General features: G+C 39.5%; 1 protein-coding gene across 1 annotated transcript in view; it reads left to right on the top strand.

Annotated features, from left to right (window-relative positions):
• The window catches only part of sorcs3a (sortilin related VPS10 domain containing receptor 3a), a 249,982-nt gene that overhangs the window by 212,202 nt on the left and 21,626 nt on the right, over positions 1 to 16,154 (top strand). Inside the window, exons 19-20 of the mRNA XM_069676841.1 lie at positions 9,427 to 9,613; positions 15,297 to 15,430. Of these exons, the coding sequence (XP_069532942.1) occupies positions 9,427 to 9,613; positions 15,297 to 15,430 (321 nt within the window). The remainder of the gene's footprint in view (positions 1 to 9,426; positions 9,614 to 15,296; positions 15,431 to 16,154) is intronic.

Raw genomic sequence — 16,154 nt, 5'->3', positions numbered from 1 at the left:
TTTGGTGTTTACAGTATTTGCCGTATAGGAGTGTGGCGGTGGAAAGAGACCTCACATTGATGTAGAGCATTGAGACAATTTTCATGCACAAGTTTAATATTTAGTGAATCTTGTTTAAATGACGCTTCTGAAATGCAGGATCATCTTTGCCCAAAATATAAAGAAACTGCACGGCAACACATTCAGATAACTGATGATGACATTGTACAAATAGCGCGATGTCAGCAAACTGACTGCAGGGAACAGGTTATTGTTGCACCTCTGGCTCGCCGGTAAAGTTCCCCGGTAACTGCAGTGAACACTATCTGTAAGACTCTCCAAAGAGGTGTACAAAAGCTGACACTTGAGTCTGGGGCTGCATCCAAAATATGCACTTTGCAGCCCTAACAATGTAACATTATAGCTCATTCAATGCTGCATTGTGAATAAATATTACCAAGCTGGCAGAGTTCATGAGGTCATATCCTAAACTCTGTCTTTGGGAATGAGTTTTCGTGACAACCTGTAGAGGTGTTTACATTCTACAGTAACAAACAAATAGACATCGTGAATATTTAAAGGCTGGATCTTATTTTTTATTTATTAAGAGGAATAGTTACTTTCCTGCTCCCAGCCAAGAAAAGTCTAAAATATAACCTTACGTAAAAGAAAGACCACATTAAAATGAGTGTCCTAAAGTACTCTAACTCCACATGGTAAAAATGCTGGCCTCTTTTGTTGCGAATTGCGGCTCTTTTGCTGTAACATCATAGACTTTACAAAAGAAGTGGATGTAGCCACTGTGTCTTCACCCATTTGTCTGTTCTGAATCCTGGAGTGTAGCCACTTATGGAAAACATTTTTTTGTAGCTCTTTTTTGAAGAGGGTCGCAGGTGGTTAGCAAATGCTAAATTATCAGCTAAGGCTAATGTTACATTAGTTAGCAAGGCGCATGGGGAATTTACTTTAAAGAAATGCTGACTCAACTACAACTCAATGCTTAATGACTTTTTTCAGGTTTCTGTGGTAGCAACTTCTCAATCAAAGGTGGCAACACTGTAAAGCATGCCCTGCTTTATTGTCTATTTTACTTTAAAGTTGTAATCTTTAAGAATTCTGTTTTGTTCAGTTGAAGGAGCACACTTCCCAGATATCTAGACAGTGTTGCATGTGTGACATCCACGGCTGGCTCCGGTTGTAACTCTTGATTTTCCTCGCTGACGGTCGCTTTCCTTTTCAGACTGTTTGCTTCATCTGAGCGTCGAGTTTGTTTCTTTTTCTTTGGATTTTCACTTCTTTTTGAAGTTGTATCTGTAGTCATCCATCTTTTCTTTGTTTGTTCAGCCATAGTAGATTACTGTTTACTCGCAACACTTGCAGAGACAGGAAAAGCAGCTGCTTAGCTCCGCCTACCCTCTCTGACAGACCAACCACTGCTGGCTGATGGAAAACGCGTTACTAACTGGGCGCTGCTTGTGATTTTTTTCCACCAAAGTCGCCACAGACACCCAGTCTGCAATATTGCAAATACAAAGGCTTTCGTCAGTAGGCCATAGGCTCAATCAGCATTGTGTTATCTCATTCGGCGATAGATATTGACTGAACAAACGAAAATCTTTGACATTATTGCTCTAAATGGAGTCAGAACTTACATAATAAACATCCTGCTTTGTTACAGAAGACATGAAACTAGCGATTGAGAGCATAACCTTGTTGGGGAAATGTTTACTGAGGTAATGCAGCAAGAGGAATAGGGCCATTTATTCTTCTATTCTAGTTGTATACAATACTTCTTTTTTTGCAAACAGTGAAGTTGCCTCCTGCTGGCCATAAGAAAGAGTGCAGGTTTAAAGCAATGGTGCCTAAAGCATAAGTTGTGCTTTAGCATTTTTAAAACCCTCGTATCGCCCTACATGTTGCTGCATGAAAAATTGCATACTTTATGTGAATCACATTTTGTTTTTGTGATTGATACATTTTTAAATGAAAAAAGTCAACTGCTCGGATCAGATGGTTACACCAAATGAGCATTGGCTTCCTGCCAATGGATGCACTGGTTCTCCGTGGTTCAGTGTGGTCAGTAGTCAGATTTGGCTTCACTTTCACAAACGATGCTGAACAGACTTAAGCTTTGCCAGCACAGTGCTTTAGTTGGAAGGAAGACGCTGGTGATAGGACGCTTCATTTTTGGTTTTTCATTAGAGACATATTTGTAGCAGTTGTTTTAGGTTTTATTATAGCTCTTTAATTGTCCCCTAAAGGCATGAAAACTTTAAAGGCTATATTTAAAACTACTGAATTGTCGTCACTTAGTGTTTGGCTGGAAATAAATGTATTCCATTGCCTGTTCCCATCTGTGTGGCCATCTCTACATTACTTTGGTTCCTTTTTGGTTGATAATAATCCCTGTGATCTGCCTCATAATGTTTTTGTCAGTTAGAATTTTTATCAGCCACTTCTCTGTTTCACACTCTCGTCACATTTAGGAGAAAATGTTCCACAGTTGTTCTTGCTCATGTTATCTTTTTTGTGAAACTGCCCCAATGGAAAAGCGAGATGGAATCTCCGGCAGACGAACATTGTGATCGAACACGACAGGCGCGACTGCTGAGGATTCTCAGCTAAAATATTAACTAAAATATTTGCCGTGTTCATTTTCAAACTGTGTGCACCATAATATTAGATGTCTGGGTATGAGCAAACAAAACATTAGATGAAAAGTAAAGACCGTTTTACTCTTATTTCCCATGAGGCACAGCCATTGAACTACCTTCTTCTGTTAGAAGAGGTTTTCCTTTTATGTCAAGTAATCGTTGCTCTTAGATTAAAAAATGATTGTCCAGGGAAACTTTTTTTTGGGAAATCAACAATATGTCAAACCTAAACCTATATTAAGTGCATTCATTAATTATATTCTCTTCTTTTTGGTCACTTCAGGGCAGCAGAACAAGCTGTTAACACAGCTTTTATGTACTAATAATTAGCAATCAATAAAGAATGAATTACATTCTACACATACGGAAAAAACCTTTGCATTTATTTGGTGTGTTTTTGGCCACCATATGAATGCGAGTCCAGGTAAAAGTAAAACATTTTCCTGGGCCTGCCATTAATTTACAACTTTTTCATTCTGTGCAATAAATGGTAAATGGACTTAAATTATGCAGAGATCACGTTCACCCTTCAGAGGCTGCTATGCAAAGTGCCGGGCATCCTATCAGTACTGATCTAATCACATTCACACACATTCTTACCCTGGTGGCTTTGCCAACAGGAGCAATGTGGGCTTCCGTGTCTTACCCAAGGACACTTCGACACTGCAGAAGCCGGATATCGAAACACTGATCTACCAATAAGGAGACGATCCGCTCTAACCTTTATTCATAGAGCACTTTTCAAAATCCAACTTTCAAAGGCAGCAAAAAAAAACAGGCAGGTCATGAAATCATAAGCAAAGGCAAATATTAAAAATAACAAATAATTTCAAAGATATAACTCTTAAAGACATAAAATTGTATATAAAAATATATAAAATCTATTGTTTTAAAATATTGAAATAATTAAATTCATGTAAAATCTAGAAAGGCTGGCCGGTAAAGAAGTTTTAAGAAGGGATTTTCAAAGGGATCACTGACTCAGCTGACCTGATCTCCACAGGCAGGTCGTTCCAGAGCTTCGGGACCCTCACATCAAACACTCTGTCCCCCAGGATCTCAGCGAACAGCTCGCACAGTGCTAGCAGGTCTGAAATATAGAAAGGGCCCTCCAAAATCAAACAGTGTAAACAAAAAACAACAAAAGTCTAATTTGCTTTCATAGTCACATCAAACATGTTTGTGTCAGAGAATAGAACAGAACAGAGAGCTCATATTGCTCCTCTAGGTTTGAGCTAGACTTAAAAGTCTAACCATAAGGCAGCAACAATCCACTTCAGATGTAAGGGCATCGTCATGGTAACAATACTAAACACAGGGTTATCATTAAGTAGCCTCCCATACACATGTTGACAGAGGTGTAAACTGGAGTAAAAAGTGTCCCATATTTAAAGTTTTCTTTATGAAAACTGTTAATCATACTTACATATTTACTTCTTAAGTGAATGAATTTGAATTATTTACAACAACAACAAAAAGATCTATCGCTCATCCCAGAGTGATTTGTGTTGCTGGAAGTTAATATCAACAAACAACAGAACATTAACAGAGTTAATATTCTGTTTAGATGAGCGGTTTCACCTCTTTGTTTTCATGTGTTTGGCAGAGCACACATTCAATTTATAAATCAAAATGTATTAAATACTTCAAATTTTAAACTTTTTTCAGTATACTTTTCTATTTGTATGAATAACATAAATAATGATTGTAAATCTCTGTTTTTATGACGCGTTTCTTTGCTTTTGTTGTTCTAAAGCACTTTGAATTGCCTTGTTGCTGAAATGTGCTATATCAATAAACTTGCCTTGCCTCTTAGAGAAATATTGTTTTCAATGAAAAGGTGAAATCAATTTAAATATTGAATTTGTAAAACACTATAATAATGTTGAAATGTTTGCTGAAAACAGCTGACAGCTATTAGTTACAGATCGTGATCCAAATTTCAGATTTTTCAACCACTTAAATGTATTTAATGAGAAATGGTGCAGTTTGGACCTGAGACAGAACGCAACATCACAGTATGTCAACTTCCCATAACACAACAGTATAATAGTTGGCAGTGCATCAGTGGAAGATATTCCCTCTACAGAAATATGCTAAAAACTGCTGTAGTGTCAGGCTCATCAAGTTTCAAGAATGTAACTGGGATTGTCCAGTCAGTGGATACATGGAGTGTAACTAAACTACTCTACTGCACGCACGTCATAGGAAACCCATGTCCTTCAAAATAAAAGCACAGCATAGACTTTTGGCCACAACTTTTTTTTTTCCAAGCACACATCCATGACCCACTGAAAACAGCTCCGCGACCCACCTTTGGGTCCCTATCCACCAGTTGAGGACCATTGGCCTACATTAACCCTCCCTGCAGAAAAACAACAGGGACTCTGCTGTGCCACCTGTTAAAGCACCAAAAATGACTTTCTAAAATAACTCTCAGCAGCGGTGTCTTTTGTTGTCACACATCATGTTGACATTGTGGTTTCAGGTTTGACACGCACCTGAACAAATGGTGGCCCCGTGTGTCCAAACCCTTGTCAACCCGTACAACTGCGCTTTCATTGCGAACCAACACTGATGTTCCAGCCTCAAGGCTCCCGCCATGATGTGTTTGGATCTGCTCGGCCCTGGGAGATACACGCACACAAAGAGTGACATTTAGAGAGAGGGGCCAGCATCAGTCTCATGCAGATTAGTCAATCCCATTGTGGCTGAAATAGAGAGCAAGCGTGAAACAGAATGGACAGCAGAGACAGAGAAGAGCTGAGTGACATCGGCGCCACCAAGCCAGAGTCCTGTTTGCATGCCAGCTCATTACAGCTCTTAACAATGCCTACACTGTCAAACCCTGTTCGTCCCTGTTCTCTATTCTCTCCAGCCACTTATCGAAGATATCATTTTCCAGGCAAAGTGACATGAAATATCCCCAAAAGCCTCAACAATCCCTCCCATGTTTTCACACTTGGAAGCACACAAAAAGGGAGTCAGGTAGCGAGGGATAGAAGGAGCAAAAGAGCAGGCAAGAGAAGGAACAATAGTTGTATTTATTTTGTTTTATTGTGCGTTTTGGCATAGCTTGCATGCTAATGCAGTGTTACAAATGAAGATCCCTGTAGCATTGCGCTACAATGTGCCGAGGGGAGGCTGGGAGTTTGCCTTCCCAGGCCTGCGGGATGAGAGCAGATTCGGTGGCCGTGGCAGCTGGAGCCACCAACACTCGTGCTGTGTGCTGATCCTCAGATAATGCCAGATGTGATTCCCAGAGGACACCGTGCGAGCAGCTGAAGACTCGCACACCATGCAAAGGCAAACATGGTGGGGTGGAGTGCATGTGCACAGACGCACATGTGCACACGCGTACTGACACGCATTTCTATTTCTCTCTCTCCCTCTTTATGAAGCAAACGGAATTTTGTGTGTACATGTACAGTTTTGATAATAAGTCATGATTTTATAATTGTATATTTCAGGGAACAGAACACTAACTGAAAACAGATTACAGGTCAAATAGGAAAACTAATTATTTCACTCATGAATTAACACCCCATTAATTAAGCTTTCTTCAAGGAATTCTTCAACAAACTTTTTTCACTCTTAATTTATTTTTGTTTACCAAACAGTTTGTTTTTGCAAATTGGTATTTGCTAAATTTGTGCAGAACAAAGTGCATTACTGCCTATTTCATGAAAAAATTGTTTTCAGACAAACTACTCAGACAAAACTTCTGAAACCACCAGTAACCTTCACACATTTCTATTTGCAGTATGGAGAAGTAATTGAAAGAACAGTTTTAATTAACTCACTGTGTAATTGTACTTAAGTGCTCTAATCATATAGTGTTAATTATAAACTGATACAAATAAACATGCGTTTGTTAAATGTAAGCACATGCCACCGTTTCATTCAAGTGAAGAGAAATCAAACTGATAGATCAGAAAACTGTCTTTACTAATTACAACTATTACAAAGGCCCTGATGGACTATCAGCAGCTTACTTTAAGGACTTGACTTCAAAGACTTGACTTATTTTTAAATGTTTTTAATACTGATCCATCACTGCCAGTTTAATCTCACCTGATCTGTGGTGCTTTTTGTGCGTTCACCCAAAAGGAATGGGTGCAATTACATTTAACCCTTGTGTTGTCTTATGGGTGAAATATGACCGCCACCATGTTTAACAGCAGAGAAACTGTTTTTTCAACTTGAAATGTTATGACTTTTCCTGGAATGACCCAAACATTTGAAATAGTGAAACATTGTTTTTGTTTATATTCCATGTGAGCTGTACACCAGCAAGGTACAACGATCGCCCCTCGGGTCAACTTTGTATTATGTCTCTTGTTTGTTAGTTTTAAAGTGAATGGGGTCATGAATCCGGTGATGCTTTCTGACAGACCTTGTATATTAAGTTCAATTAAAACAAAATGTCAAGCTTTTGAAGTTACAATCAAAATGTGTTCCATTCATATTAATAACCAATCAAAAGATTTCAAATCATTGAGGGTTTGTGAAAGGCCCCTGAAAAAGGTTTTGCAACAAGTATGCGTTCATACCAGCTGAGAGCAGGAGCTCTCTCAATCCCGCCAAAAGCCTGATATGTTAATTTTCACATCATAATCATTTTTCATGTCGCACACATTTGGAGTCGCATCAAAATGCCAATTTAATGTGCTATTTTTTTTCCCAGAGTGAGGTGGATGGTAGATTTCTAGGGGAAAAGTAATATAACTACTCGCCTAATTGCATTTTCACTCAAACTTTCGTGTCATTACACCTGCAGTAGCTGATTTGGCAAATTAGGGGCAGCAGAAACCAGCTGTGAGTGCAAAATTGACATATCAGATTTGTTGCAATGGAAAACGGTAAATTGACTGCACGTATACAGTGCTTTCCTAGTCCTCAGACTACTCATAGCACTTTTACACCACGTGTCACATTTTCAAAAGCACCCCCAAAATCCATCTGTTCACCACGGCCTCTGGACTATCATTCCCCTGTTTGTTTGTTTTTTTTTACCTCTTTCTGCCTATCTGTTGTTTGTTGATTATTTACTCTGTAAAGCGGCCTTGGGTCCCATGAAAGGCGCTATATAAGGCTCAGTTATTATTATTATTCACCCTCTCACACACATTCACACACTGATGGCAGAGGCTGCTATGCAAAGTGCAAATCTACCCATCAGTACTAACTACTCACATTCACACACTGAGGGCTATGCATTCAGGAGCAATTTTGGGTTCAGTGTCTTGCCCAAGGACACTTTTCCCAAAGTCATTTAGCAACAATTTCCCTAACCGTTCTGTGTATTATGATTCAGGCTCACTCCAAGAGAGCTGCAAGAGTTGTTGACAAATTTTTGATTCTTTACTGGTCGAAGGCTCTTGGGTAGTTAGCCTCTCACAGTGGATTTACTTAGAAATCAGGGGTTTAAATGGTAAATAGTATATGGACAGTACTTATATAGCGCTTTTCTAGTCTGGCGACCACTCAAAGTAGCTTTTTACACTACATGTCACATTCACCCATTCACACACACATTCAGCCACTGATGGCAGAGGCTGCTGCCTACAGTACCCAACTGTCAATCAGTCACATTCACACATAGTTGGCTATGCCACCGGGAGCAATATAGGGTTTAGTGTCATGCCCAAGGACACTTCCATACGTAGACTTCAGGAGCCGGGGATCGAAACCCCAACCTTCAGGTTGAAAGACAGCCCGCTCTGCCTCTGAGCCACAGCTGCGAACTTGTCGAAAAAAAGCTAATTTGCACATACAGCAGTTTTTGCCAATTTTATCAGTAATTTGGGGTTTTGTTTCTGGCAACCTGATGAACACAGACATTTACTGTCTTTTAGCCCTGTTTTGGTCCCTACCACCTCCCCATGCAAACGTATGGCTCTTGAGCTGCTAACTACTCCACTATTGGAATAGTTAGCCTGTCTCTTTAAATGCCTGACTGTAAAACCTCTCACATTACATATTGTTATGTGATGTATTTTATTGTAAGAATTATGTTTTTAGCTGACAGAAAATTTCCGTGTCTCCCTGTGCAATCTCATCTCAAACAGGCAAGTTGTCCGCCCTCAGAAGCATATTGTGAGGGCTGTATATTTGGCTCTGTATATTGATATTCTGGGTGCTGTATATTAATATTTGTTGTGCTGCTTATTAATATTTGGTTTGCTGTAAATTTGTGCCGTGACACTCTCAGCCTTCCAGAGAAGAACAGTTTTCTCCTCAGATATCTCGACTCTCTCCTTCTGACTCCTTAACATTCTGTCTTCTGCTCTCACAAGGGGTGCAATTGGCTAGGAATGACACCTGACTCAACTGCAGATCTTATTCCTTCTTATAACAAACTACAGTAACAATCTACTTTAGCAGTTTGCACCATGCTGCTCCATCATCACACTCATGGTTAGGCCACAGAAGTGTTAGTTTCACCCTCAGCTAGAGTGTGAGCTAGTAGCTGAGACAGGACCCAGTTTAAGGCCAAACTGTTATATGGATGAATAATGTGGTACACATTGTCTGACCTACAGCACTCCTATATTATTCTACATATCTTATATAGGGCCACATTTCTGCATCATCAGACAACTCACTGTTCTGCAGATTGTACGGGGTACATTATCATTTTCAGTGGCCTCAGTGGTTTGTTTGCTGCATTTTAGCGTTCTCCTCGAAAAGCAGCCATCAGACGATTTTGCTTGGCATTTCCAATGGATGGTTTCATGTGAAAATGTGATGTCAGTCCTTCTGACTGAATCCCTCCCGTGCTGTGTTTCAGGGTGACTCTTTGCGGACCAACATCCAGTTGGATTTCGGCGACGGCACAGCTGTGTCCTACTCCAACCTGAGCTGGACCGAGGAGGGGATCAAACACATCTACAAGTCTGCAGGAATATTCCGTGTCACAGCGCTGGCAGAGAACACGCTGGGTTATGACAGCACCACACTCTTTCTGCATGTCACATGTAAGTGCTGCTCCCTGAAAATCGAGCTCTCGCTCATCTGCCACAAAAGTCAGCTCAGAGAAGACTTCTTATCTGAGTTGCTTTTAGTTAACAGGAGAGGCCAACACAAGGTCTTAACAAGCAGCATCCGGTGGTGCATCATGCTACAGACATATTGCTTCCGATTTGCCTTTCAGGCTACATACAGGCAGCTCTGCATTACATGTTACATTCGTTGGGACTGTTCACAGTCCGAAAGCGATACTTACTTTATTTTTTAGGTTTGAAAATATTTAACCAACTGCTGCATGTGGCAGAACATCACAGCTTGGCAGACAGCTGTCCCAATAGGAACGGTTTACCATTCCTATTGTTTAAGAGAGCAGCCTTCTGAGTACCAACCCAGCTAGCCGAGAACGTTCCCCTAACATTGTCTAACATAACCTACAAGTTCTAATTACGTCTGAAAGAAAACGTTTTAATCTAATATTCAAAGAACATTTTAAGGATGTTTATCATTTCAAATAAAGTTCTTCTAACGTTAAAACTTAAACTAAGACAAAACGTTTTAACTGCAACATTCTGAAGATATTTTCAGGATTTTATTGAGGCCTGAACTATCAGAACGTCATTTATAAAACGTTCCTGAAATGTGATTTGAACATTCTCACTGCAACTTTCTGAAAATGTTGTCAGAGAACGTTCTCCTGCTATTAAAAGGAACATTCTGGGAACCAAAGAAAAACTTCCTGCTCAAAACATTGCACGTAACATTCTCAGAGCGTTCTTAGAACAAAAAATTTCTAGCTGGGAATCTACACTGAAAAGATCTATTTTCATTACAGCCCAAAATGTACAGTATTTGCCACCATATTGTTAATTGGTGAATTCCCCTGAAAAATCTTTTTAATTTATTGTATATAAAGTTGTTATCAGGTAAATGTAGTTAAAATGAATGTATTTTAATTAAAAAGCAAATTCTTTTGTTCCAGGGTTAAAATTGTAAATCTTTCTGTATAGCTCAGTATAGTTAAACAGCACCAAACCATCATAGAGTTAAACAAATAGTTTCAACAAATTAATAACACAATAACCTTCATGAAGGGAAGATTTGTTACATAACTGTTGCGTTAGACTGCATCTGTATAATCTAGGAGGTCCACGATTACTTGCAATTGAGAATTGAGAGTATATATATATATATATATGTTTCTTAAAGCCATTAGTACATAAACAGCTACACCCCGGCTTTGTGCACTTCCAAATCTACTTCTACATTCAGAAAATTACATTTTTGTTTTGTGTTCCCACCAATGTTTCGTAAGAGAGACAAACATTGAACCTAAAGCAGGAATGTGAACTTCTCAGTCGTATATATTTTTGTGTTGCCTAGCTCCAGGTGCTGAAATATGTTTAACTGAATGACAGCCACACAGTTGATCTGCGCTCAGCTCATCTGAGGTGAACTGCACTGACCTGTTATATAATATAGCAGCTGTGATAAACAAGTTTTTGGAGGAAGGTCACAACCAACTTGCTTATGCAAGTTTCACTGTGGGAAACAGAGACTTAGAAGTGGGCCTTTAAGGCCACTGCAGCTAATCGGCAGTTATCTGAGGATGCAACACCAATAACAATGGCCTATTTTAAAATGAAGGAGATTTTACGCAGCGGAACACTCACAAATTATAGGACAGTCATGCTTTTCAGCTCTGATCAAAGTGCAAAAATATCATGTTAGTTAGCCTTTCATCGATTTGTTTAATCAATTTTTATTTAACTTCTCAACACCTTGATGTGTCAACCACTGTGTTGTGATTTTTGAATAATTTTACATGGATTTATTTACAATGTCGGTGATGCTTTCAGGGAAAAAGCTAAAAACTTCTTCAGGGACTTTTTAGCTGAGCATATTTAATACACACACACATGTGCGCACACACACACAGAGCATCTGAAAGTGGGGATAAAGATTAGTTCTGGTTAAAGAGGATGAGAGTGAACAGTCTCTGCGAGACGAAACACCCCAGACTGCCACACTACATAACCCTTTCGTTGGAGTTTTCCCGTGAAGTAGCGTATTACATGTGTCCGCAGCAGGAAACTTCATCCCTGAGATTAGTGTAAGGCAACCTGGCCCCCCTGTCAGCTCCTATTAGGTTTTAGTAAGGAGGCTCGCATCATGTCAGAAACACATAACGCCATCGATATAATCTCAGTGTTTGATTGGGCCTTGTTTACGGTGCCATCCCCTTAGTTACAGATCTGCAAGGACCTTTTAACACAAGGGAATATTGTTGTCACCACTTTATACTGACAGAAGCATCAGAAATATTCATTTTTAATGACTTAAGCCATCCTTTTATGGGGACTAAATGTGCAGTCTTACTGGTCTATAAATCAAATGTGCTAACAAATAATTGGTCAGGATAGACTGGAATGACTATGTGTCCCGATAATTTATTTTATTTCATACTAAATGCCAACAGCTATTGTGTTTTGAAAGAAATGTGAAATTGGCCCATTTACCATTTAATGAGGGGATGTTTTTATAAAAAACATGAGTGCAAAGCATTCCCTCACAACTCAGTTCAGTTCAGGACCAGGTAAGGGCTGAATTCATGGATATTGCTAATAAAGAAAAGTCAACAAAGACTTGAAGCACTTTGGCATTGAACTTCAGACCTCTGTAGTGTTTCCTTAAAAGTTGAGCTGAAACGGCATTTTAAGAGTAGCAGGACGTGCAGGTGGGACATATCATTAGAGGGATTTGATTTGATCGCTGAGAAGTGGGCGTAGACAGCAGTAGCTAGCTAACTGAACGAGCGTTCTTGGTCCTCTGCAGCTTAATGTTGCAGATTGATTGGTTGAAATTGTTTGGTGCTAACTTACGTAAGCACGCGTGAAATTTAGTTTTACCGGAAGAAAAAAAGATCGGATTTTGATATAAGAATACGAAGAAATGGATTTTCTGTATTTCTTTTGGCCTATATTGTCAAACAGATGCACAATATTACCGGGGATGTGATCTAAAAGGATTAAAATGACATTTTTCTTCAACTGGTATTCAAAGTGTCTGACAACATTACAGAACCAAATTCCACTTGAGAAATTTGTAGACCAATAATGTTCTGCAAGGTAAGGTAAATATTTTTGTAAATGGAGTCTGGTGGTATAAAAGAATGAGATTAGAAATCACCAGTTAGCAAAGCTAGCAGGCTAACTAGCTTCTTCTATGTGAAATGGCATAGCAAAGTGCCCACAAAAAGGCAATGTGTGGATGAGAGCTACACAGCTATACATGTAGTTTTTAGTCAACTTACAGAAATATCAATTCTTGATCTTTCTTTGCATGTGAGGTTAAGCTAACGCTCCTTGTGACAGCGTCTGTGGACACAGGTTACAGGGTTTGCATTTGGCAAAACATCATGTGATCAGAACAGACTGTTCAGGGTCCTCCTCCTCCTACACTTGCTGAGGATTCTGGATCGTAAAACGCAATCTGCTGAATCAAACTTGTTCTTTCTATGGAACATTTTTCAGCTAAAACAGTTCATTATCAATGTATCAAACCAAAATGTGCATTAATGCAGCACCTATTTTAAACCGTGTTTCTCCCGGAGGAAGCGATGGCTGCTGTCATCTATTCAAAAGCACCACAGACAGAAATGATCCATTTGACAACTTTTCTCTCTCCTACACATGAAGTTGAGATTAAAAAAGACACTGCCAACTTACAGTGATCATTATCAATCATAACTGTCACAACTTGATACATATAAATATAGATTGGAATCAGAGGGCGTGAAAATGTCACAAATATAAAGTATAACGGTCTTTCATTTTCTATCACAATCTGCACTTTATTAAAGAAGCTCACTGTATGTGTCTAACCTATTAGGCAATCCGAGCACACCTGTCAGCGTGCGGCTCAGACTCTCTAATTGGGAAAGTCTGCCTGACTCACTTAACAGTTGCATTTAAGTATGACCGTGCTGTTTGTAAGCACCTGATTTGTAAGTAAGGTGTAGGACACACAACCTCATATTTCCCTTTCCATCCATCCAAACACAGTGGGCAAGGGTACAAGACTGAGGTAGCACTGGGCGATCTGACGGGTGTTGATGTTTCAGAGAGAGTGAAGCAGGTTGATGCTGTAAATGAGCATGCAAGCTCAAGTTGAGCTAAAGTACAAATAAATAACGACAGTGTCTGAAGAAACCAAAACAGTGCAATGCAAGTTTAGGAAAGGTTGCAAATAGCCAACTTTTCAAATTAACGGCATATTTCAAAATGTCATGGAACAGCTGACCATCAACTTAAAATCTGTTTCTTGCTCTTATAACAAATATGTCCTCCACTCATATAAACCTTGCTCTAAGGCAGTGGTTCTCAAACTTTTTCCATCCATTTAACTTTTATTGAAAGAACGTCAAGATCGTGACCATTCTTTTCACTTTTCTCTGAGTAATTTGTTGTGCAAAAAAAACCCAACAACTTCAAGTTCAATTGCTCCATCAGACTTTTTCAAATAGAAATATAATAAAATGTTAAATAACTTTTTCAGAAGTTCAATCTGTGCTAAGAAAAAGAACAAACAGATTTTTGCTGCAGCTGCCAGACTTTTCAGACATATAACACAGACAGGTCTCTCTTCATCTCCGACCATATTCACTGTAAATCCAAGAGCAAGATAAGCGTCGTCATATTTTCCTAACTTCTTGGATTTAGTTAGTCAGCGTTAACGTCGGCCGACGTCGTCTTGTTGGTATGTGACGCGTCAGCTGTTTTTGTTTTCGCCCCTGTAATATATTTGTCCATTGGCAATGCTAGACTTTTTCTCTGTATGTGTCTGAATGTGAAACCTGTCATGGAAATCACCAGGGCAACGCGTTTGTGTACTGTGCCACCCGAAAATGAGTCTGGGTTGTCCGACGTTAAAACATAGTTCCGCCTGCTACATTTTCCGACTAAAAAACCCCACACAGGAGCGGTGACGCGCCCTCCCTGTCATGCCGTAAATGCATTTTTACATCTGATAATGTATTATACCAGATTATTGGCATGACCCCTACACAAAATGTTACTGTTTCATTTTCTGTCTTCACTTTAATCCAGTTTCAAATTACATTACAACTGTCTGATTTAGTAAGTCACTATTAACATTCACAGTGAATGAGAAGTTTACACAGAAACCAGATTCTAAACATTTTAGATTCATTAAAATATCAGTTCATACAATTGCAGAGGTGTTAATAAATTGAGAGTTCCTCTCTGAATAAAACAGTTTTGGGGTTTAAAATGTGGTGTGTCCTGAAATGTTTGCATCCATCTAGCTTTATATTTTCCATTCAATTTAATATTCCGTTCAGGGTGTGGGGATGGATCCTATCCCAGAATGCACTAGCTGAAATGATAGGAAACACCATGGAAAGGTCGCCAGTTTATCACACACAGAGGAACACGGTCACACTTACATGCACACCTTTGGACAATTCATCATTCCACCTGAGGTGCAGATCTGTGGGAGAAAGCCTGAGCACACTATGCTGTCATATTGAAGTGATGGTGTTTTGAGTATTTCTCCTCCTGCACTCTGAGTCTGCGATCCTGCCAACTGGCTTTTTCTTACTTTAATGAACAGTGTCTCATTAGAGAAGTAGCCATGTGTTATTTTAAGCCCTCTGTGACATTTCTTTCTCAGGTCCAGTGGAACATGTTCAGCTTCTCGCTCCCTTCGTGGTCATACGGAACAAGGAGGTGAACATCACAGCAGTGGTCTTACCCAGCCACTCACGCACCGTCACATACTTTTGGTGGCTGGGCAACAATACAGAGGTAATCCTTCTAGCACAAGGCCCATTATTACAGTCTAAGTATTACGTTTAGGTTCATATCAGGTAGGTTCTGTAGAAAAGCTAACCTTTATCATCACATTTTTTTCAACTGGCAACACAGTATGTGTGTGAGAAATGTATCTGACTTTGAAAGCATACACATAGTGAAGTGCAGACCAGTGGCTTCAGTGGAAGTCTCAGCTCTTCACTTCAACACATGGTTTATTAAACTAAACTATCTGGACATTATCAGGGTGGTGTCAAAGGTTTGCCTCAATCACTTTTAACCTCTTCTCAAGACTGGACGCTTTCGAACTCCTGCTCCTGTACACCACAGGCTGCTGCTGCCCACCGTGTATAAGCCAGCTTCCCTAAAACAAAGATGACACATTATAGACAACCCCAGAGGTAACAAATGGTATACTTCCCCTATCCTAAGAGGGCTGTTATTATCCTAAATAACAAGTTATGTATACGTTTTATTTGTTGTCTCACATGTAAATCCCTTCAAATTTAGTTTATCTGGTATCGGCATCTGAAACGAGAAGTTGGCACCACTGATGGTTCAGCGAGAGGAGATATTGGTTGCCATATCTATCAAGAGTTGCTTAGACAGAGACAGGGCTCGAACAAAGTTTAATTTCTCCTAATCCGTCTGTCTTTGGGGTGAAAGAATCTCATAAACCTATGCTCAGGTTCACTTCTCCCATTTAAGGATTTAACAG

The sequence above is a fragment of the Semicossyphus pulcher genome, unplaced genomic scaffold (genome assembly GCF_022749685.1).
Source record: "Semicossyphus pulcher isolate SPU_LCO1_2020_fin unplaced genomic scaffold, fSemPul1.0.p SCAF_27, whole genome shotgun sequence".
Lineage (NCBI taxonomy): Eukaryota > Metazoa > Chordata > Actinopteri > Labriformes > Labridae > Semicossyphus > Semicossyphus pulcher.
Note: the sequence above shows the minus strand (reverse complement) of the source record. Positions and strands in the feature narration are given on the sequence as shown.